This window comes from Colossoma macropomum, unplaced genomic scaffold, assembly GCF_904425465.1.
Source record: "Colossoma macropomum unplaced genomic scaffold, Colossoma_macropomum, whole genome shotgun sequence".
NCBI lineage: Eukaryota > Metazoa > Chordata > Actinopteri > Characiformes > Serrasalmidae > Colossoma > Colossoma macropomum.
Genome location: NW_023494808.1, coordinates 21,379,981 through 21,403,163, shown reverse-complemented (window position 1 = coordinate 21,403,163; position 23,183 = coordinate 21,379,981). Strand labels below are relative to the sequence as shown.

Genomic DNA, 23,183 nt, shown 5'->3' with positions numbered 1-23,183 from the left:
CAAAATGATCAATATCAGACACATGTTTAGATTTGACTGATATTTCAGACAGATATTTGATGATTTTTCTATGGTACTTCGGAAAAACAGAATATTTAGGTGACGCTGGGTTACTGTACTAAAATATCTGCTTTTTGTTTACATTACTGCATTTGTAACCCTACAGAAATAAAGGTTATATTTATAGACAGTCATAATTTCAATAATTTTAATTTATTTTCAAGTTACATTAAACTAAATATCTACTAAATTGATCATAACTGTCTTTAACTCTAAACCTGGTTCTAATCCTAACCCTAACCTTAACCTCAGCCCCAAACCCAAATCCAACCCTAACCCTGGTCCAAATCCAAACTCTAACCCCTGTTTAGAGTCAACAAAAAACAGACATTCTGTTAGCAATCTGAACATCTGTAGATTATCTATAGGGGACTATAGTAGACTGTCCAAATAAAGTGAGACCCAATATTTTTACGTATTTATGTATTAACATCGGTATCAGCAGACACGCACATCAAAAATATTTCATGTCAGCATCAGCCTGCAGTTTCCTTCACTGTGTGTCCTTACAGATAAATGCAACAACAGCATTGGGGTATCACATCATTAGAGGAGAAGTGTAGATTAAATGGCAGATATAGCTGCTTTTTTGTGTTTTCTTTAAAGGATTAACAGAAATACAATGACAACTACTGACTGATGTAGACAAAAGACTAGTATTGTGATTTATATCACTTCACATTGTGATTGTGGTATACCATGCAATATATTAAAAGCACACTGATGAATCTGTAATGTGACTGTATGGAAGATTGGCCTGCGTTAATTTTGACCTAATTAATTAACTTTGGTCAGATTACATGAGCATCTTGACTCATGGAAGGCTTACCTGGAACTATGATTTGCCAGGACGCTCACAGTGCACAAAAATATATGATTGGTTAGAGTGCTCATTTGCATATTGTAGCCTTCTCTGATATCAGTATTACAAAAACTAATGTATTCTGCAGCTTTAATGGGAACACAAGTAAACAGAGGAAACAGATGTAGGATGCAAATATGATCATGAGGGAGGACAGATGTTATGGGTAGGGTAAGATCTGTGTTGTTGATTTGTGCTGACAAATGGCAGAAATATGACTGTATATTGGTTAACCTAAATACATATTGCATAATGCATAAAGATATCCAGCTTGATACACACAAAGCATGTTAGTCTGGATTTATTCAGACTGCTGAAGTACCTGAGGCCTTGACTATTGGAGGCAAGGAGCCGGGGTGGAGAATTCAGAGTGTGTAGGTGTGTGTAAGTGTATGTGTGTCTATTCAGGGCTGACCAATGCAGCAGATTAATCATCGTTTGTGCCGGAGTGAATCTGAAATGGTAATGGGCTGAATTTGAAAGTAATGTAATACAATTTTTTGGGATGTTTTAATTTCCCCTCTTTTGCCTGAGCTTGATTTACTGTGACATTGTGCAAATGAGGATGCATGCGATTTAAATTCAAGCCGGGGATACAGGGGCAATTATTTGGGTCGTTCACTGCTGGCGATATTTTACCTCAACTTCTCTCTGAAGATTCCTTTGCAAGTTGTAGTTTTCAGTCTTGAGCTACATATCTGTGCATCTTTGTTTAAGGCAAGGCACTACAGGCAGACATGGCAGCATTGGTCATTTCAGAATTTTGGATGAGTTGCATCTATAACACGTGTAATAAACGCAATAGAAATGCATGTTTAGTCAGTTAGCGTCCACTTGCACCTAACTGTATTTCCCCAAGGTTATCAGCTTTAATGAAGGCCTAGCTCTGCCCACAACAGACGCAACCATGTTGTGTCATATATCACTGCTTGTTTCTTGTAAAGTCTAACCAGAATATCCAAATATGTCTAATGACAACATGCACACAAATGCTGCATGCTTTGTGAGTTCTTGCTGGCTTATACAGTGCTGAGGCTAATTATTAAAACCAAGATTCTTAAAGTCAGCTTTTCTGTGCATTCAGAACCAAAAGCTAAGCTTCTAGAATGTCAGCATTCTGCAAAGCATGAAACTTTACATTCATTCTTCACACTTTTCTGAAGGATTTCATAATATATTGCTCAAAGCTGGATTTATGCTAGAATTTGTAATACAGAATGACTAAAAAGTATTTTATAAAAGCAGTGCATAGTGTTTTCTTAATAAAACAATAAAACAATGGAATTTCAATAATCTGTTCTGTAAAATCCTTTCACTGGAGTGTCTTCACAATGAAATAAACATTTTAATTCTAACATATTCCAAAGGCCAGCCCATTGTCTTGCTTTGCTTTTTATATGCAAATGCATGCATATTTATGTAGAAAACATTTCATTTGCATATCAAAATATCATTTTGTACTAAATCCCAAAACACTCCTGACAAAAAAAGAAAAAAATAATATTTGCAAGAATGTCACTAATCAGCTTGCATAGATCCATTGTGATATTTCTTGGTTAAAGTTGCCCAAAAAGGTTTTTTTAAAGAACTATTTTTGGTTTTCCAAAAACTTTTCAGTGGATGGTTCTTCAAATATGTCAGCTGAAGCCACTCAATCAAGATGATGCACAGGAAACCAAAGTCTTTCTTTTATGTTCATAAAAATAAAAAAAAAAAGTTTTTTGAGCGATGATATAGACTTTGAATTCCCTAATGAACCATAAAGGCACATGTGAGTGTGAAGAACCGGTAACACTTTATTTGGAGTGCTCCTTTGTAGATGATTAATAAACTCTTAACAGATTATCAGTAACACATCAACAACATATCAGTGAAGTAGCCGTAGTGAAGCATCTGAATACATTGAATTAAATATCTTCATGTACTGTTGATACATTACTTACATTAAGTAGATGTATTGGTACTATGTTACTTCCATTATGCAACACCTAACCTTACCCAGCGTTACCCAAAACCTAACCCTGGCCCTAATCCTAACCCTAACCTCAACCTGAAACCTAATCCTAACCCTCATGTGTTTTTTATTACTGAGAGTCTGTTGAGTGTTTATTTCATCTAAAAGGTCCACTCAAAATAAAGTGTCACCGTACATTCTTTCAAAATTAAAAAGGTTCTTCATACTCACATGTCTCTTGTAGGGAACCAAAAATGGTTCTTCTATGGAGAATATATAACGCTTTTTGGCACCTTTGTTGTTTAAGACTATATAGAGAGTCGGAACACACGGTTCTACACTTTCACAGCCTGAAAGTGTTTCACTTAAGTGCACAAACATTTCCAATATGACCCGGATGCCTGGCCTTGACGTTTTATTGCACCAGATTGCAGATGAAAGGATTCAAAAGAGAGAGAGAGATAGAGGAAAAAAAAAAAAAAAAAAATCGATCGCCCCAATTTCTCTTGAAATTTACCGGCTTCCGAAAGCCATTGATCTCCTTTTTTACTTCCTTCAACTATTGCATGAAAGACCATTTTGGAAGGCATGCTGTTAGAGTAAGCTCGTAGTTTCCTGCCCCTGCCACCCCCCCCCTCTCTCTCGTTCACTGAATTGTGTGCTGTTAGTGCTCTTGCTAAGAGCGCTAATCAGTTCTGTCACATAATCACAAGTTCATTTTAAACTTTCAGTTCAACCCGCAGCTTGTTGGGTAGAAATTTGACTCATTTGAAAATATGAAGAGATGGAGGGGTCGGAATGAATTACAGACACTGGACTGAGCTAGCTTTAGCATAGCTCTGCCATGAAAACAGTTTGACAGGTTTCTCCATGCAGTGAATTCACCAACGAACAAGCCCATGTTTTCCACCCTTTGCCCCCTGTAATGAGAGGAAGGCCAGAGGTGCTGCTATAGAAAACTAAAGATTTCACCTGACATTATCGATCTGTCCACCACATTTATCATAGGCTCTCTCCTGTGCAAAGAGCTTGGACAGATCAGAGACCATCAGAATATTTGAAGAGCCAGCCAGGAGGTTCCCCTGTACAGATTGTTTTGAAAAAATGTCAGGCTCCTGGTGTGGAATAGAATCCCTTGGTTTGCTGTGTTGTGATGAGCCGTTGTTGAGGGTGTTGAGGGTGTAGTCTTAACCCCTTAACTGTAAGGTAAAGGTACACAATATAGCAGCTGCTTATATATTCACCCTTATACTCACTAGTACAATGTTAGTAATAAAGGTTCTGTGCAGGTACATTTTTCATTCATCAAGGTACAAACAGCGAAAATGTACCCTCAAAGGTACAACAGTGGTTTTAAGGTCCCATTTGAACCTTAAATACATTTTCCGGAAGAAGAAAAGGGTACATATTCATGCCGTTTCATAACATAATGTCTTAAAACAGAACAATAAAATAAAAGCCTGGAGTCCAACCATTGTTTTCTGTTTTTCTTTGTAATTTTTCTACTGTCCCAATATTTTGGAGTTGGTTTTGTAAAAACAGTGGTTGCACTATCAGTCACAGAAAGATGTTAAATATCAATTATGATTATCTGACAATAAATTCTTTATCGGTACATCTCTAAGGGTCTCTATATGGGCCCAAATTTATTTCCTCTTTGTCTTAACGACATAATTTACATATTAGTTTGAATAATGGTAATAACTGAATAATAAGCCTGTAGTTAAACAACCTTTTTTTTAATTATTAGGCTTGTATTTGCAACTATGCTAACAACTATACTAAAAGTCATCTTTATTTGTTGTATTGTGTATATATTATCCTATATAAGTATAAAGAGATAGGCTGTTGAAGGAATCCCACAAAAACTGAAGCATTAGGATTAAAAAATAATAATGATAAATCGTTAAATATGTGAATTAATTATTAATAATGCACTACAGAAGTTTCACAGACAGCCATGTGTGCTCCGGTACATATTCCTTGTTGCAGTCGTGCACTGATAAAGCTTACATTGTTGAGTATGAAGTCTCTACTCTTTCAGATAAGGTAAGAGAGGAGAGAGATCGAATGATTGATTTATTTTGTCTGTCTCTTCTCTCCCATAGGTCACCATGGCTGGCCGGGCCTCTTACTATGTGTCTTACCAGAGGGAACCTTTTGCGCGCATCAAAATACCCAAATACTCTCTGCCTAAAGTAAGGAAACAATATGGGTCATGAATGGGAAACTTCTGTGTCAATCACTACATCAGTTGAATGTGTAACAGAGTACATTGTGAGTTTCTGGTTACTAAGCAATAGACAGAGGAATGTTATGTTAATGTTATGTTAGGGTCAGTTGCCCTTGTGAGTTCACTGCCTGCTGCTCACCAAATTGGAAAACACTAATGAAAACTATTGTACAGTACTGTGAAAAAGTCAGAGATCACATGTTCATTTATTTCATTTTCATGTCAATTAAGTTAATGGCCATTAAGGACAAGTTATTTATTGATCAGCATCAGGACAAAGCAGAAAACACATTGCATCTACCATTCTTTTCAGAAGACCTGCCTTTAGTGCCTTCAAAGAAATCTGCAGGTAATATTTTCCACACCTCTAAAGTTCAGTCTTAGAAGTTGGTTGCATTTTCTGCTTCTGACCATCCAAGCAGTCCCACATTCAATGAACACATGAATACATTCAGTGATATTGGGGTTTGCTGGACATCCTTTCAGACTCATTGTGTTGAGTTGTCTTCTCACAGTGGAAAGATGGAGAGAAACACCTGTTTTTTCAGATCTGAAGCAAAAGTGGTGGTTGATTTTCTCCTCTCTCTCAACGATGAAGCTTTAAGTGCTTTTTATCTGATGGTGACAGGTTTGGTGGTCTACCAGGTCTTGCACAATTGTTAGGGGTCCCATTTCCTCTATATCTTCCCCTATATCTTTTAAATATCTTTAGAACTCCACTTCTCTTTTGACTTTGCAGGTGGACTATCTTATATCTAATCTCCTCAGAAATGTATCCTGCCCTTAATGGATGGCCATTTTAAATAGAAATTAAATAAACAAAAGGGTGGTCTCTGACTTTTGCACAGTATCATAGAATAGTGCAATCATGGACCAAGAATTAAATGTGTAGCTGAGCATTCTCAAAACCTTATGCTTATGTATATGGCTGTAAATAAAGAGCCAACTTTAGCCTCATTCAAGCAAAGTAATGCTGGTTTGTTTATGCCTCTGGTGAATCAATGTAAGCTGATGATGAAAAGGTGTCTGAATTCATTTATTAATTTATGTGCTTCATCACTTTTTAGTAAACTAAATAGCAACGAACTACACAATGGAGAAGGCATTCATTTTGGTCACAGCCAATGAATAATTTTAATTGCAATTCTTAGGAAACAGTTCAATGCATCACAAAATGTCATATTTCATCACAATTCAATCTAAAAACAGACTGAATATACAAATGTGATGGAACGGTTTGTATTATAGTGGAATATAGACAAAAACAAAGCATAAAGTTTGGAATATTATTATAATTAATTCTAACTTTCCAGATTGAATCTGCTGACTTTGCTGCACTAATTTTGAAATCATCACTGTTGCTGTACATATGTGCACCAATATATACGTGCTCTGCATTTTAACACTCACTCTAGCAAGTGGCAAATTATCTTTCCTTTCCCATTCTGGGTCTGTGAGCTTCTCGCGGTCAGTTGGATGTCCATTAAAACACATGCTAGACAAAGCTTTATGTTAATCAACTGGACTCCTATAGTGAATGCCTGCTGAGTCCTAGCAGGATACCTTGCTAATGATCTCTGTCTCTTTCTCTGTCTTTGTCTCTCCTTCCTTTTCCTTCGTTCTCTCTGCCTTCTGTGCAGGACATGCACATTCTCAGCACGGATCAGGGTCAGGTCTTTGCAGCAGTGCAGGAGTGGAACCAGAACGACACCTACAACTTGTACATTTCTGACCCGCGTGGCATCTACTTCACCCTGGCCTTGGAAAATGTCAAAACCACACGAGGTCTGGGGGGCAACAGCATGATCGACTTGTATGAGGTAGGCACTTCTTTATTTCATCGCCTCATGACTTCATTAGGCACTAGCCCCCTAGTCTTGTGATCTCCTGTTGAGAATACACATCTGAAGACAACATGTGAAACTTTTGGTGCTGGATTGTGGACCGCCCCCCTCCAAAAAACACCCCTGAATTACATTAGTCTGTGCTCTTTTCACCTCCAGAGCAGTAGGTAACACAAGCAAAACAAGCTAGCCAGTGAAACACTATTGTTAGCTAAGGCAGTTGTTTTGTCCTTGTAAGACGTAAATACACGAAATACTAATACTAATTTAGAATCTTTTATGGGGGAAGGACTTTTCAGCCATTTTAACTTATGTAACATTCATGGGCTGATGACAAGCTTGTTGTCCATCAGCTGACAGGCACACCATCTCCCCCTACTTCACACTCTGATTTCATAAGGCTTTAGCTTGGTTTAGAAATTTCACACTCAGTTTGTTTCCGCCATAATAAGTCTACATTCCCACCCATAGTGAGCCCAGAGCTTGCTACGGTTGTCCCCAGATGTTCCTGTTAAGAGATCAAATCTGGCCCCGCAAGACTGAAAGCCCTAGATAACCTACCCAGGGCTGTGTGGATAAAATATAATGTTATGATTCCATTGCTAGCTGGGCCACTTATTACTCAACTTAGAAACAGAAAACTATGCACTATACCTTCATTTTTTCCATCTAGTTATCAATAATCTTAGATCTATGTGAGTTGATGATTACTAACTAAAGTCATATCTGAAAACATATCTAGATGGAGCTAAAAGCTGTAAAAGCTCCACTTGACTGGTGTGCCTGAGGATGCACGGTGACTGTAACCATGGCAACATAAACGGCAGCTGGCTTTTTTTCTTTTTTTTTTTTTCTTTTTGTTTTGAATATTTTATTTTCTGGCGCAGGTCGGAATTTGATTGCAATCTAAGATTTCGGATTACTGAGAAAAATTTCTTTCGACTCAGAATGACTATAGTCACCGCGACGAAGCTGAACCTGGCTCCTTCTTCAACAAATCAAACTAATTTTTTGTTCCACCTTTAATCATGTAGCAGTTGTGGGCATTTGTACAGGTGGCAGAATGTAACTGCTGCACCATTTAAGGTGGAACTGAAAATTCAAATGAGACATTGGCGAATGGGAAGCCACATGTAACCACAGTGGTCAGGGTGTTTAGTAGGAATTCAGGTAGCTCGCCAGGTGACACTTCAGTACAACTCTAACTTAAAACACCACAAAGCTTCATCGGTTTTTGATAAACTTACACTCAAAACGTCGTCTTGATATGAGTATCATACGACATTGCTTCTATAATGGGGACATTTAGTGAAATGTAAGCTAACCAGGCTTCTTCTCGAACCATGTACTTCTGTGCTTTATATACTACACTAATGAATGCACTTCTAATGGTGGCACACTATTTTTTACAATCTATTTAGAGCTGTAGTATGCGGTTTGGGACACAGCCTGAGTGTTCTGAAGTCAGTGCTGATGCTGCCATATGACGTCAACTGAAAGCACAAGCAAAAAAACGGGGCATGAGTGCAACCAGGCTGTTGTTTTAAAGCCATTTTGTAAAATTACAGATGTACTACCTTCCAGGCACAATTTTAAGTTTACACACGTTTTACACCATGGCATACTGCGCACTGAAAACTCATCAAAAAGGGAGCTATTCATTTTGAGAGAAAAAGGTGCAGGCTGACTGTCTCATTTTATTTAACTGGGGTGGCCAGAGGGGCCACCCCTGGCTACCCCTTGGCTTCCCCCTGGAAAATGGATATTTTAAATTCTCCTACTAGTAATTCTAATGAGACCTATTCTGACGAAGTATATAGAATATTTGGAAGACTCTGAGTCATGTCTTTTTTTATTCTTTGACCCATTTTTAAAAAATCTGATTGCTTGACTAATTGTCAAAACAATCAGTAGACTATCAGAATACTACTATATATAAAGACAAAACTGCAAACCTTTGATATAATGCTGTGAAAGACTTGCATTCATTATTTTGACCTAAGTTATTTACAGCTATTGTATTCTGATAGGATAGATGCTCATTTGCATATTGTAGCCCTCTGCAATATCACTATTGGAAAGCCAATATTGCAATAACAACTAACAAACAATGCTGTCTATTGTGTAGCTCTACTGCGCACCCATATGCCCACACAGGTCCTGCACTACACGCTAGGTGGCTCATTATTTTTCCGTCCTTATCGGAATGCACAGCAGGGTCTGAAAGTCGCTACAACAGCTATTATGTCCACCCCATCGCGAACGCGAATGAAAGTAAGGCGGTGAGTGAGAAGGTGAATTGATTTGCAGCCTGGGAACTGGATTATGTGAGAGGACATGCTGGGATGGAGATACCAATCATCTGGTACTGTCGAGCTTAAGTGTGAGGTAACACTGATGTTCACCATGGTGGGGTGGGGGGGGGCTACAGCTATCCTAGGACAAGGCCCAGGAGATGGAGGCAGCAGGTACAGGATGGTCCATATCTTATGGCTTATGGCCAAATTTACAGACTTTTCAAAGCACGTATGAATGTGTTTGGAGTGTGCGTAGCGGGGTATGGACTTGCTCATGCTCAGCAGGTCTTAGGACTCAATTAGCTTGTGTGTGAGTCATTGGAAATTAATCATTTGCAAAGAGAGAAAATTTCATATAAAACTGGCCACCATAAGTTCTCAAAACTTTAGTAACTGAAATAGAATATGTAATAATTTTCTGCACAAGCCTTAAAAATACTATGCAATCCTTGCTCAAATGATAGAAATGCATTTTGAGTTTTTGCATTAACTGCTTTTGTACTTATGTGCCAGTTTTATACACAACAATCATGGAGAATACATCATTTTTGCAAGTGATACATGGTACCAAAGGCTTAGCATCTGACCCAATGAGTCTTGGTTAAATAGCGGTCTATTAATTGAAATGAAAGATGACGTTTTTATCACAGAGTCTGCTGATTCTTGTAAAATTAGTTGGTATAAATTACCAGAACTGGCAAAAGTGAATGTTCATAGATTCACATTCATCCACATGAGCTTCAAATTGCATCAGCTTAATTGCTTAAACTGACCTCAATTTAAAGTCAGCTTTTATGTATAGACTGAAAAGATTTGTCCCCACATTCATCAACTGCATTAATGGAGCTTGGACCAACCGCTACTTCTTTTAGTGAGTGTGCTTTGCTTTAGAAGGTGGTAATAGCCTGAAAGAGTGAAGAGAGACTTCAGATTCTTACTTCAGAGAAGGAGGACGCTCAGTTCAATAGCTGGAGAAGCAGGAGAATACAATGAAAGCATTGTCCTCACTCTCTGCCTCCTAGTCTTTTCAAGTGCTGATCAGTCCCTTTCACCATTAGTCTCTCTGATCAATGCTACTACGTCTCCTTGCTATCCTCAATTGGGTGTAAATTAGACAAACTGCAATGACAGTTGGAGTGCTAACAGTCAGATTTAAAGCTCCTTTTTTTCATCACCGAATTTCTTCCCACTTAAGTTTGCTATGGCTCAAATCTCCTTTAACAGCTCCCATCCCTCTGGGAATGGAGATGTGGGCGTTAAGCATAAGATTGAACGCCGCATACGGCAGGGCATTCTGAAATTAGCAGCAGGCTCCAAAGTCGGATTCAAGAGCTTGAGGATTGATGGATCCTTGGCTCTTCGTGCTGGGGCTAAATATAGCAATCAATTAGCAAGTTTTGACCAAGACGTTTCCGTTAAAGCAGCAGTCGTGACACACAGTGCCAACGCTTTGCCAACACTGGCCTGACGAGGGCTCACCCTGCCAATAGTGAATCAGCAGCGTATCCATATCCCTAATAGGCTGCAGCAGTCTTCATTAGGGCTTAGTGGAAATGCTTGGAGGCTTTTCCGCTGGGACTTCAGACAAAAGGTTGGGGGATTCCTGACTTGACATTTTTCATATTTATTGGTATATTGACCAGGAGGAATTGATTATTTTGGCTTTTCTGCAAATTTTAGGAAAGTTATGATGGCTGATTTGAATTGATTTGGAGCTGCACTTTCCTTCCCTGGTCTTGTTTTCATTGGTTGGTAATGCTTGAGCATTGCCTACTGATGCACAAGCACACAAAAGCCAGTATAAAAGATTTATTTTGTCATGATCTCTGTATTAAACACAAAATCTTGAAAGCTCTTAAATTTGAAGTTTTCTTTATGGGCTGATTGACTGTCCTACTCTTATGCTTTTACAAAGCCTTCCTAAAAGGTTCTTGGCTTGGATGTACAGTTCTAAAACCTTTAATTTGTAAAGATCATGTGTAAGTTCTCATTTACAAAAACAATTCTTTAAAGAACCATGCTTTGAGAGGTTCTTTAGGGAAGTATACACACTTAGCACCTTTCTAAAGAACCCCCTTTGGCAAATTCTTTTTTAAGTATAGAAGTTCTTATAAGGCCTCAAACAGCTTTCATTTGTTATTAGCCACCTTACATTTTTTGTGAAATATTCTGGTAGCATAGCCAAAAGAGACATGTGTCAGAGTGATTGTTCCGGAGTCTTTGTGACTTGTGGAATGTAGAACATGACTATTTTTGGTTAGCATCTTCATGCTTTTCCTCTTGTTGGAGCCTCACTCACTGAACATGGAAATCCAACACTCTTAGTGAACACAGCGTGATGCAGAGAACACTATTTTTTTAATGTGGAAACACAGTTTCTCGACAGCGACGGATATGCCGCAACCCAGTACCAAGCTTCACCCATCTGTCCTTCTCGAGAAGCACAGAGTGGAGGGACGGAGGCGATAAATAATCACTACTGTGATTGACGTGGGCAGCCAGCAGAGGAGGGGGCCCCTCATTAGCCGCGTCCGTCCCAACCGCCGGCGCCAGTGCCACACTGTCAAATGCGTGGCCCATTAGTGCCACTTATCCAGGCGGACCCTGGTCGCTCCTTGTGCTCCTCCTCCGCTGTGGAGTGATTTCAAAAACGGGTTGTCCGGCTCCACTGTCATGACTCAATGCTGCTAAGTTTGGACTCAATTCTGGGGCCTCCAGTGGTGAAACATTGTGAAAACCTTGGTTAGCACAGATTTAGTGCAGTTCAGTGAATGAAACCAATAGCCTGATGTCAGCTAGGGGCATAAATCTGTGACATCATAATGATTCAGTTCAACGTAGGAAATGATTCAGTGAATCATGGTACCTCAAATTGTTCCACAATTATGATTTTTTTGGTATGATTCAGAACTTTTAAACATACACTGTATGTATATATATATATATATATATAATATATATATATATATCTATATATATATATATATAAAAGCCACATTAGTGTATATATATATACACATACATACACACACACACACACACACACCAATCAGGCATAACATTATGACCACCTCCTTGTTTCTATGCTCATTGTACATTTTTAGCTCCACTAACTATATTGTTGCACTTTATATTTCTACAATTATTACAGACTGTAGTCCATCTGTTTCTCTGCATACTTTGTTAGCCCTCTTTTACCCCATTCTTCAGTGGTCAGGACCCCCATGGACCCTCACAGAGCAGGTACTATTTGGGTGGTGGATCATTGATCATTGGTGATCCACTCAGACCAGCGCAACACACACTAACACACCACCACCACCACATCAGTGTTACTGCAGTGCTGAGAATGATCCACCACCCAAATAGTACCTGCTCTGTGAGGATCCATGGGGGTCCTGACCACTGAAGAACAGGGTAAAAGGGGGCTAACAAAGTATGCAGGAATCCATCTCTGACCAGAACTGATGACCCCTGCATTATTGAATCTGCTTATAATGGCTTGTAATTGATTCTAATATTCCAAAATTGATGCAGCTGTGTTGCCACCTTCACATTTTTTTTTATATCTGTGATGTTGAAAGTGGTGCACTGCAATTAGGAGGCGTAATTAGAAGAAGAGGCAACAGGTAATGGTAGTGTGGAGATGTGAGGGAGGAGGGTAGTTCGAGCTCTTTTTGGAGGGAAGTGCATAAGGGTTCCTCTGGTTAATGCTGTCTCCTTTTCCTCTAGGTAGCAGGGATTAAAGGCATGCTGATCGCTAACAGGAAGGTGGAGAACCAGGTGAAGACATACATCACCTACAACAAGGGCCGAGACTGGAGGCTGCTGCAGGCGCCCTCTACTGATCTGGAGGGCAACGAGATTTACTGCGTGCTGGTGAGAGAAAGCACTGAGGAAATAATAAAGAGAAAGAAAATGAAAGTCACAAACACAAAATAAAGAGTGAGAATGAATGGATGACCCATGACAAATGAGCAATAAAAAGAAACAAAGAAAAAAGAAAGCAAGCACTGCTAAAACCTACAGATGAATGATGTCGCCAGTTGTTGTGGGTGGCTACTGTAGTCATTTCCATGTAAAGGGTGAAAATCTGCAATCAGCAGTGACCCTCCTTAGTAAGTAAAGGTGGGAGTAGAATCTCTTGCTCGAAGTGACAGCATATTTTTCAAAAGTTTTATTTCTCATTAAATTCCCATTAAGTTGCAAGTGTATTTTATTAAGACAAAAGACAACTTTACACATAATTAACTTCCCGATTCATACAAAGAAATGTTCCTCCTGCCAAGGATTCAATAAAAGATAACAGGATCTGTAGCATGCAATCCAAAAGAACATTAGACACCATAATAAAAGGCAACTCAGGTAACTTCTTTATTTTTGTCATTTTCGGGTGCAGTAGGTAAAAGTCGCAAAGGGAAAATGCTGGCAGTAGTTTTGGGAAGTGCTAGACACAAAAGCTTAAAGTAGTTGTGGTAACACTTTAGTTGAACTCTTCTGCATACAATACCATAGACATGTCATGGCAAATATATGCTCTCATGAGGTATGACAGATTATGTACAGTGATATAACAGTGTCATGTTACTATTATCTGTGTCATGACGTCATAATATTTGATAGCATAGGCCAAAGGTTATCAACCTTTTCCACCCCAAGGCTCACCTGTGTATAACTACAAAGCATAGCAGCCCTCAGGAAAAACAGAATCAACATGGTTGTAGTAATGTTAAAAAGGAGGGGGGGGATAGAAAGGTACAAGATAGATGTGGACAGTGATTTAGAGCTGCGGTCCATCGCGTTTTCCCTGAAAATACTCCACTGGCTTTCCCAAAAGAATACTTGTTTGGTCTCAAGATGTCTCTAGTTTTGAGGCTTTTTTTGATTCATTTTAAATAGCCAAACCTCACTCCACTCACCGGGCTTTTGGATTAGCGTCATCATAATCGACAACAATGATAAACCTTACTTGATATCTGCTTCGTCATTGGTTTAGCAATTTGACTTTAACCGCTCGGGTCACTGATCCTCGGCCAAATATACACTCTGCGATCCATGAGTTGAAATCAAATGCATATTTTATATATTATTTTATGGCTCGTCTGTAAAAATTCAGTCTTTAAAACAGTTGTTATGCTGACTGTACGGCGCCAACATGCCTCTAGAAGAGAAGGAGAGCCAGCAAGCTTTAATTATTAGCAGTACTTCCATACCAAGCGCTGAGACGAAAGCTGGGCCTACACTGCACGGTTTTAAACCTGATTTGCAACAAATGTTTACAACCTGAAAATATTTTCCAGGTCGTGAGTTTGATCGGTAGCAACAGATGGCGTGGATGATCTGGTAGCATGAGGAACGAGTGAACTTGAACATGTTTGATATTCACAACTCAAAATGTTCCCAAGTCCTGTAGTGTGAGAATGTCAGAGATGAACTCAGTGAGTGATTCAAATAACAGCCAATCAGAGAGCTGGAAAACAGGGGAAAAGGGCACAGAGACAGAGGAGATGCATTATCATGTTTATAATGTATAGATCCAGGCATTAAGTCACTCTTTTTACAATTTTCAAGTCAGCTGCCAATTTGTAGTAAAATATTTCTCCAGCTCTCACTGTGATACCAGTGTTTTTCAACCCCATATTAATGCACAGTTTGCATTTTTGCTACAAATAAAAGCACAAACAGGTCCAGTCCAGTAAGTTTAGCTTTGTTTGTGTCATGTGATCTGAGGAGATCTGGGAAATTCTTATATGCCACTGAAACTCGTCATGTGTGTTATACTCTCTCTTTGCCATGTCAGCTAATGTGAGCTTCCACACACAAAAAAAAGACAAGAAATTCTGAGATAACCTGACATTAAGTTCGTGATGCTCTCCATTTGAGAAATCTGTAAAGATTTTAAAAGTCATGTAATATAGGCCCAGCTTAGGAGGGCAAACAGACAAACAGGAGACAAACAAGAGGAATATTATTTGCCATTCAAAAGCATAAAAGACATTTCTAAGTGCAGCAGAAACACAAAGGGCAGATGGCTGGCAGCAGTTTTGGAAAGTTTTGGACACAACAATTTTAAGTAACTTGTCACCCAAGAATGTTAGCATTGCTAACAACAACAGAAAGCTAGTTTGGACCAATTAGAATGATCTTTAACTTGTCTGGGCTATGTTTTTTAGCAGTGTTAGCACTTAGGTTGCTGATGCTAGAAAGGACAAAGAGAGACAAAATGGCTAGCAGCAGTTTTGGTAAATGCTAGACAGTTTAAAGTAACGGTTCACCCAAGAAATGTTGTTGTAGCTAACAGGGACAGAGAGCTAATTCAGATCAACTACCATGATATATAACTTGGCTAGAAAAGGGACTTCAAGCTTGACTGGCTTTAAGGATCAGCTGCAGTGACCAGAAAACCTTCTTTATAGCAGAGTAAAGCAGCACTCCGGCAGCAAATGGAGGAATTCAAAGTACATTCCAGTCAGCTGATTAGTCTCTGTAATTTACTAACAAAAGTGCTTTTAAACCGCCATAATACATTTAGAAAATAAGAAAAGTACCCTGCAACTTTAGAATTTCCTCCTGCGACACTTTCAAACTAGCTCAGTTTGGTGGGAAATGGTGATTTATGTAATCTTGCATGAGTAAAGAACCTCTGAGTGAAACATACATATGAGGAAAACTTTTTCTTTTTTCTGGTTGCTGCTGCATTCCTGCATTCTGGTAAATGTAGTTGTACTAGTGGCCATTTTCAGACTGTTCTATGCTGTTTCACTACCATGGCTTTTTGCTAGCTTTGCTCTAGGATCCTTTTTTTGTTGACTCAGTAATCAAATGCACCCCCGTAGTTGGTTCCTGGCAGCAGTCTTGGGAAGTGTAACAGTTTAAGTAAACCGATCACTCAAGAATATTAGTGTAGCTAACAATGACAGAAAGCTAGAAACATTTGGACCAATTAGCACAACCTTTAAACAGTTCTAGTGAACTCTCAGTTTTAGAAGCCTAGCATTGTGGTTGTAGTGTTGTTTTGAGTATAAGAGGGATGAAGAGAGAGGCAGGACAAGACTTTTCTGGGTGCAGCAGAAACATTCATGAATAGAAATGGTTGGCACAACAGTTTAAAGGGACTGTTAGCATAGCATTCTAGTTTGGACCAGTTTGCATGAGCTTAAACAGCCTCAGCAAACTTTTGTTATCAGCAAGTAGAGCTGGGCGATATGGCCAAAAACGTTATCACGATAAACAAAATTAATATCGTTCGATATCGATACATATCGCGATAAATGTCAAATCATGATTTCTTTCACGTTTGAAGGCTGATTTTACTCCTGGGTGGTTAATTGTGGTTTTAAACTATCACTTATCATGACAAACACCCACCAAACAGTGGAACATTTCACTAATCTGTCTTGGGAGACTGGGAGAAAGTTTCTGAGCTGTTTTTATCAGCTTGAAAAGCACAGCTGCAATTTTTGTAATAGTCATAATTTAAGAAAGAAAACATTATTTTTAGCTGTCTGGTGACGAGCGCTCGGCTACCCCGTTACAAATGCTAAACAAGTGGCCAACAACAGTGCTAAACTCTTTAGTTTCTCAACAACGTCAACTCGGTTCGGTAGGTCACTGCTGTCACTCCTACCACATCCATGTCAGAGCATATCACAGTATTCAGACACCAGCTAGCGACGACTGGATTTCTCTCACACCAGTCAAACAGAGTCCTCCTTTTAGGCATGTTTAAACTGAAAGCGGTGATTTTGTGTCTTGTTTGATCTACCGTATCATCAATTCACTGTGTTGTGCCGGAGCGCTGCTTCAAGTTAGCCAGCAGCTAAAAACAGCTAGCCTGGAAAGATTCCCAATGCCTCACAGCTTCCTCAGTTTACTTTCGTTTAAATCAGAGCTGTAACTCACATTAACCCACTTCTTTCTTTCACTTTTGTTGCTCGAGAATGCACTAATACTAAAATATGACGGTTTGGCACTGTAACATGGCGCTGCAGACGTGATTTAACACCGCTAAAGTTGTTAGGATGCACGGAAAGAGGTGAGTTCACCGTAGGACAGTACCGTTACGTCACTTATCTCGTCACTCGGTCACAGGAGAACAGATCACCGGTCACTCCACTCAAACAGGGAATGTATAACTCCACGTTTCAGATGTTGCTAAAGTATATTTGGCGACCCCTTTTACTCGTGGCTCCTCCCTCTCTAATCAAGTCGAAAAACTCGGAACCCCACCAGGGCTTTCGCTAAAACGTGGAAGTGTGAGAATGGTGTATTATATCGAAAATTTATCGAACCTGTCTTATCGCTCTATCGAGGAAAAGTTATATCGCGATACTTATCGTTATCGTTTTATCGCCCAGCCCTGTCAGCAAGATTAGCATTTTGGCTGTAGTTTTTTGTGGTGAAACTCAAAAGGACAAAGGATATCACTATGCAGAACAACACTGTAAGCACAAATGCACAGTGTAAACATTGGCTAAGCTAAGGCTAAGGTAAATGTCTAGCTGTGGTTTTGGAAAGTGCTAGACACAAAGTTTAAAGCAACCATTAACCCAGGACTGTTAGCATAATTAACAATGTCTAAAAGCTTTGGACCGATTAGCAGGTTCTACGACTGGTATAGCAAGATTTCATGATTAGCAGTATTAGCGTTTTGGTTGTAGTGCTGCTGTGAGGCTAAGAGGGACAAAAAGAGAGAGAAATGGCGAGAGAGGAAGAGAGTCATTCCAGAATACTGTAGGTTAACTTTGATAGGCTCATCTGACACCCTAATTAGGGACCTATAACCCTTTTGATTACCGCCTTTAAATCCTGCCGCCCTTGCTGTCCTTACAACAATGTCACGCTAGCCATTGAAAAGATGAAAGGCGACAGTTAGCTGCGCAGAGTGCACAGATATAATTGTCTTTTTTGTTGCGTTGGAGGCCCCACGAGAGAAGCTTTTCGGCTTTAATGCCAAATCCTCCCACTGTCATTGTCGCTAATGAGTGTAAAAGGCAATTAACACACACAATAAGAGCCGGAGTCTTTGCAGAGGGCACTTTAAACTGGATTAATTTGTATTAACAGTCACACTTTGCCACCATAGTTTGGCCAGGGAGACGCCAGAACACTTTTTATGAGTATCCTTGTAACTGCATTTCAATATTTGCAAGTGGACTTTGGAATCTGGTGTGAATGGTGTTTGTAAAGACTGTGGTGGTAGCTCATAGACTGTGGCAACACCTGTAGCAGGAGTTCTGATGGAAGGCAAGTGGTAGTTTTCCATCCAGAAATACTTACAAGTGAACCACCAGTGTATCCATGATTTTTTGCAGTATATACTTTATCTTTTTTTTCTCTTAGATTAGCATCATGTCAAAAAGACACCAGTGGAAAAAGTAATTTAGTGTAGTTTATATGTAATATGTCAACAAGTTTCAAAACGTACCATTCAGTCCTCAGTGCATACAGTCCAAATATGAAAATTATGCTGCAAAAAGGATCCATTTCAAATTAACTGTAATGTCACAAAAACACATTTACAGATGTCCTCCAAGAGACCAAATCAGAATTTTTGGAAACAAAATGTGGTTAAACAGGTAAAACTTTGGCAATAACAGTAAAAATACGTTATGTTTGAAGCTGTATGGGCTGGAGGTTAGGGAACGCCAGTTCGATCCCCTGAGCCAACAGTACCTGACTGAAGTGCCCTTGAGGCACCTAACCCCTGCAGATAGGGCTGCCCACTGCTCCGGGCAAGCGTGCTCACTGCCCCCTAGTGTGCGTGTTCACTAGTGTGTATGTGGCGTTTCACTGCACGGATGGGTTCAAATGCAGAGGCAAAATTTTTACCATTGTCAGACTAATAAGCGTCACTTAATCTAATCTAAGTACATAATGGATTTTACTTATATCTACCTACAGCAAGTAGAGCTGCTATAAGTAGTATTAATCCCACAGAGGGATCTTCTGTGTTGGATCACTTGCAGCTAAAGCTAATGACAATTTAGTGAATCCTTTACTCTTCCAGATGAAGTTGTTAAACATTATTATGGGATCAAGCAGTATGGTGACGTAGTGATTGCTATTTTTAGAATGATTACTTTGTAAAGAGTTCAACATAAGGCTACTTAAGAAGCTAACACTGTTAGCATTTATACTAGAGGCCACAGAACGAGTGTTTTTGCTCATATTTTCACACTTGACTGAGAAAAACTGAAGTGTAATTCTACACATGATCTTGGGTGAATGTAGACAGTTCTATGAGTCTGTGTGCAGAACAGTACAGTGCATCATTTCATATCAGCCAATAAAGTAAGCTAACCGGCAAGCTAGTAGTTAATTAGCCAAATTAGCACATGTGTCAGGCTCCAGTCCTTGTGGGCCAAAACACTGCAGACGTCAGCACACTGTCTTATTAAACACACCTGATTCAGCTCATAAGCTAATTAGCAAGGCTGTTATGATCTGAATTCAGAGTGTTAGATGAGAGTAAATGCTAATCTCCCCAGCACTTTGGCCCAGAAGGTATCCAGTTTGACTTGCCTTGACTTGGAAAAAAAAGGACAGAAATAACCATTAACATTACATTGTTAATCATGATTATTATAAATGGTTTGGTTGGTTCATGTTTGGATCTGTTCTTGTTTTTGAATATGCAGTTGGAAACACCTTTATCAAGCGAATGCTTCTTCATTAAACTCAGCACTCCACAGTGAAATGTGCTACATGTTTGTGATTATATGACAAAATTAATGAGCAATAAGAAGATTTTCAGCCCACACATTTTACTGAACAGCCAGTCAAAACACAGCTCATTTACACCTATCATCTTATGTAAACAGCGCTATACAAAGAAAGGATAGAAAGTGATTATTTAAAATGAATAATGACTTTTTGATACATAAATACTGTGAGTAAATCTCAAGGAAAGAAACTATGGCCCTTTGAAGGATGTTACAAAATATGTTACAGATCGATTTCAGAGTTTTCAAAGTTTCCTGACATTGAAGTAATGAATGAATTTTCTGTATACCTGTAGGCCACCTTTGAACAGTTGATGGTTTGAGGCAGCACAGTCAAAGTATACAGCAATATCTTCAGTGTAATGCTCTTTTTAGTAGCTCTAGTATTTCAAAGTAAAATAAAAGTGAAATTCTGTGTATAAACACAAAACACAGCGTTCGCAATGCTATTGTAATACTACTCATTTTCACAAGATGGTTCTAGTGTGTTTTTCCCCCATCAGATCAGCCCTGTTTAACATCTGCAGTGTCACGTCAGCATGATTTGATGGACAGCTCCATAATAGCTTCACCGTGGCTAATGGACTATGTGTCATTTCTTTTCTGTTCAGCCATTTTGTTCGCTGCACCTACAACTTCAGATGTCAGAAAACCCCTACCTGTCCGGCAGCATTACAACCAAGAGCTCTGTGCCGGGAGTCATCGTCGCCACAGGTAAAATGTGAATGCTTCTGAAACATGTGAAAGTATGTGTGTGTGAGACAGATAAAAATAAATCAGATAATGTTGAGTAACTGATAGTCGGTTTAATGATCCATCTAAGAAACATGACAAAACATACTTATGTACTGTGCCAAAGACCGCCATTCATTTGTTTAAGCTCCAGTAAAAATATCCATTAAGTATAAACTGTTCATGTTTAAGGAGATAAATTGGTATTTCCCAGTTTCTGACACCACTCGAATGCAGCTTAAGCCAACTATAAAAATGCTGAGATCAAACAAGACACCTGGGACTAATGATGAGGGCTGGGTTACAGACTAAACACAGGTGGGTGGGATAATAAAGGCAGAACAAGAGAGGAGACAGAAGCCAAAACAACAACAAAAGCACATGGTTGCAGGTAGAGTGACTAAGATGAGCCTGGGGCAGAAACAGAAGGAAAGAGACAGACAGGGGAAATCATGACAGAGTGAGAACTAATCAGCATAAAATTACATGCCTATTGTTATGGCAAGCAATGACTGCAACTTTTAAGGGTTAACAAACACAAACTTCTATCATGGCTGAGATAACAAAAACATGTAAAAGGCATCAACTTTTAGAAACTTAACTTTAGAGAAGTGTGTTTGTAATTAGTGACATTAAAAGTAAAGCTTTAACAAGATAAATTACATTTTTTAGCACCATTAGCACATTTTCCTACATTGACCCATCAAACCAGCCTGAAGCCCAGCTGCTTGTGTGCTGTTGCTATGACTGTGCATCTGTAGCTCTCTCAAATACAGATTTTAAATGGCAAGAAGTCCCACTGACAGTTCATTTGATAAAACAAAAGTTATTTGCAGCTACTATGATGGTGAATTTGTTTAACGCTGACCAACCTATGGATAAATAAATGAGCAGTGAACCAACAAAAGCAAGAGAAGGATTCAGTTCCTCTCAGGATGCTCCGCTGTGGCAGGAATCCATTAGCTGTTTGATTGACTACAATCATAGTATATACAGTCGTATACACTTTGAACACCTCCAGTTAAAGTATAGCTTAAGTATAAAATGTGCCATAACTTTTTACACAGGCCACAGTTTGTTTTTTTTTCCCCAAATGTTTAAATGGAACATGCATATACTGTTGCTCTCACATGACGTCAGTGCTGAAAAACAGAAACCGTGTTCATTTTATGGAAATCACGTGATTTCTAATGCTTAAGTTCATGTGAATTAGTTGTAGTGTATTTCACGAATTACTGTAAGTAATGTATACATTTTAATGGAGCTTATTTTGTCCATAATATAGCTATAACAAAGTGGACTGTTCTACAATGAAATAATCTTTCTTTAGCATAAAATTTAAAGAAATAAATGTGATTAATCATAATTAACTACACAAAATAATGCGATTAATTACGATTAATCGCCTAACAGCCCTACTTGTAACACAAAAAACATATGAAAGGAATGTTTAATGATAACAAGAAACAAACAAAACTGTGAATAATGGTTGGAAGTTCTGCACTAAGGTTTACAGCATTAGTCAATATCTGTGTTAGGCCTGTGTTTCCTAAGCCTTGACAATGAGTATGTACTTAAGTGTGTATGTGCTTGAGTACAATCAATTACTTAAGCAAATCTCGTTAAGCTGTTAGAAAACATGCCTGAATGGCAGTACTTGGAGCTGCAGTTGTTCTAATCATCCACTGTTTGCTCACGTAAGCATCAGTCATGCCAGTAGCATTCAGCACGTCTTCAAATCCTTCAGAGGCAATTCGAGCATTTACAGTAACTTGGCCCCAATTCGTCTCAATTGTGTGGGAATAGACGACAGTAACGGCGGTTGCTTCAGGCGCGTGTGACACTAGAGACTGTGTATGTGTATGCACATTTCATCATGACAGGGAATGGCTCTTAGTTGGAAAGCTCAGGGCTGAACGAGGGCACATGACACAACACATTATGACTGCAATGGAATCTGAGGTCATGAACTGGTGCCCCAGTAAAAAACACTCATATACATACGCATGCATACGTACATAGGCAGTAGGCAGAGGCTCAAAGTCATCTGTGACACATCTGTGACAAACATGACAAATATAATTAATTTCAGCTGAGAGTGTTTCAGTATGCAGGAGTATGTTTAAGGCTGTGACTGAATTATGCAAAAGGTGAACTTGGCTACAGAGACGTGCTGTGAAGTAGTCCTAATTCTAACCGCCTTTTGTTCCAGGCCTCTGGATCTAGTGCAGTTTTGCTGTGAAACAGACTAAAGCAACTGGATGGTTGATTCCAGTTAATCTATCCTGCAAATGCATTCTTTTGTAGTTATTGTTGCTAACTTGGACAAGCTATACTACGGTGTTGTAGCTATACAGGTTGGTAATGACAACTACATATATACTATGTGGCCAAAAGTATGCAGACCATCACACCTACATTCGACATTCGACAAGCTTATTCGACATCCCATACCAAAATCATGGGTATTCGTATTC

The 23,183-nt window shown here is 39.1% G+C and overlaps 1 protein-coding gene across 1 annotated transcript in view; it reads left to right on the top strand.

Annotated features, from left to right (window-relative positions):
- Nucleotides 1–23,183, top strand: part of sorcs3 (sortilin related VPS10 domain containing receptor 3) — a 366,544-nt gene that overhangs the window by 267,432 nt on the left and 75,929 nt on the right. Inside the window, exons 8-11 of the mRNA XM_036557300.1 lie at nucleotides 4,985–5,074; nucleotides 6,750–6,929; nucleotides 12,983–13,129; nucleotides 20,586–20,688. Coding sequence (XP_036413193.1) covers nucleotides 4,985–5,074; nucleotides 6,750–6,929; nucleotides 12,983–13,129; nucleotides 20,586–20,688 — 520 coding nt within the window. The remainder of the gene's footprint in view (nucleotides 1–4,984; nucleotides 5,075–6,749; nucleotides 6,930–12,982; nucleotides 13,130–20,585; nucleotides 20,689–23,183) is intronic.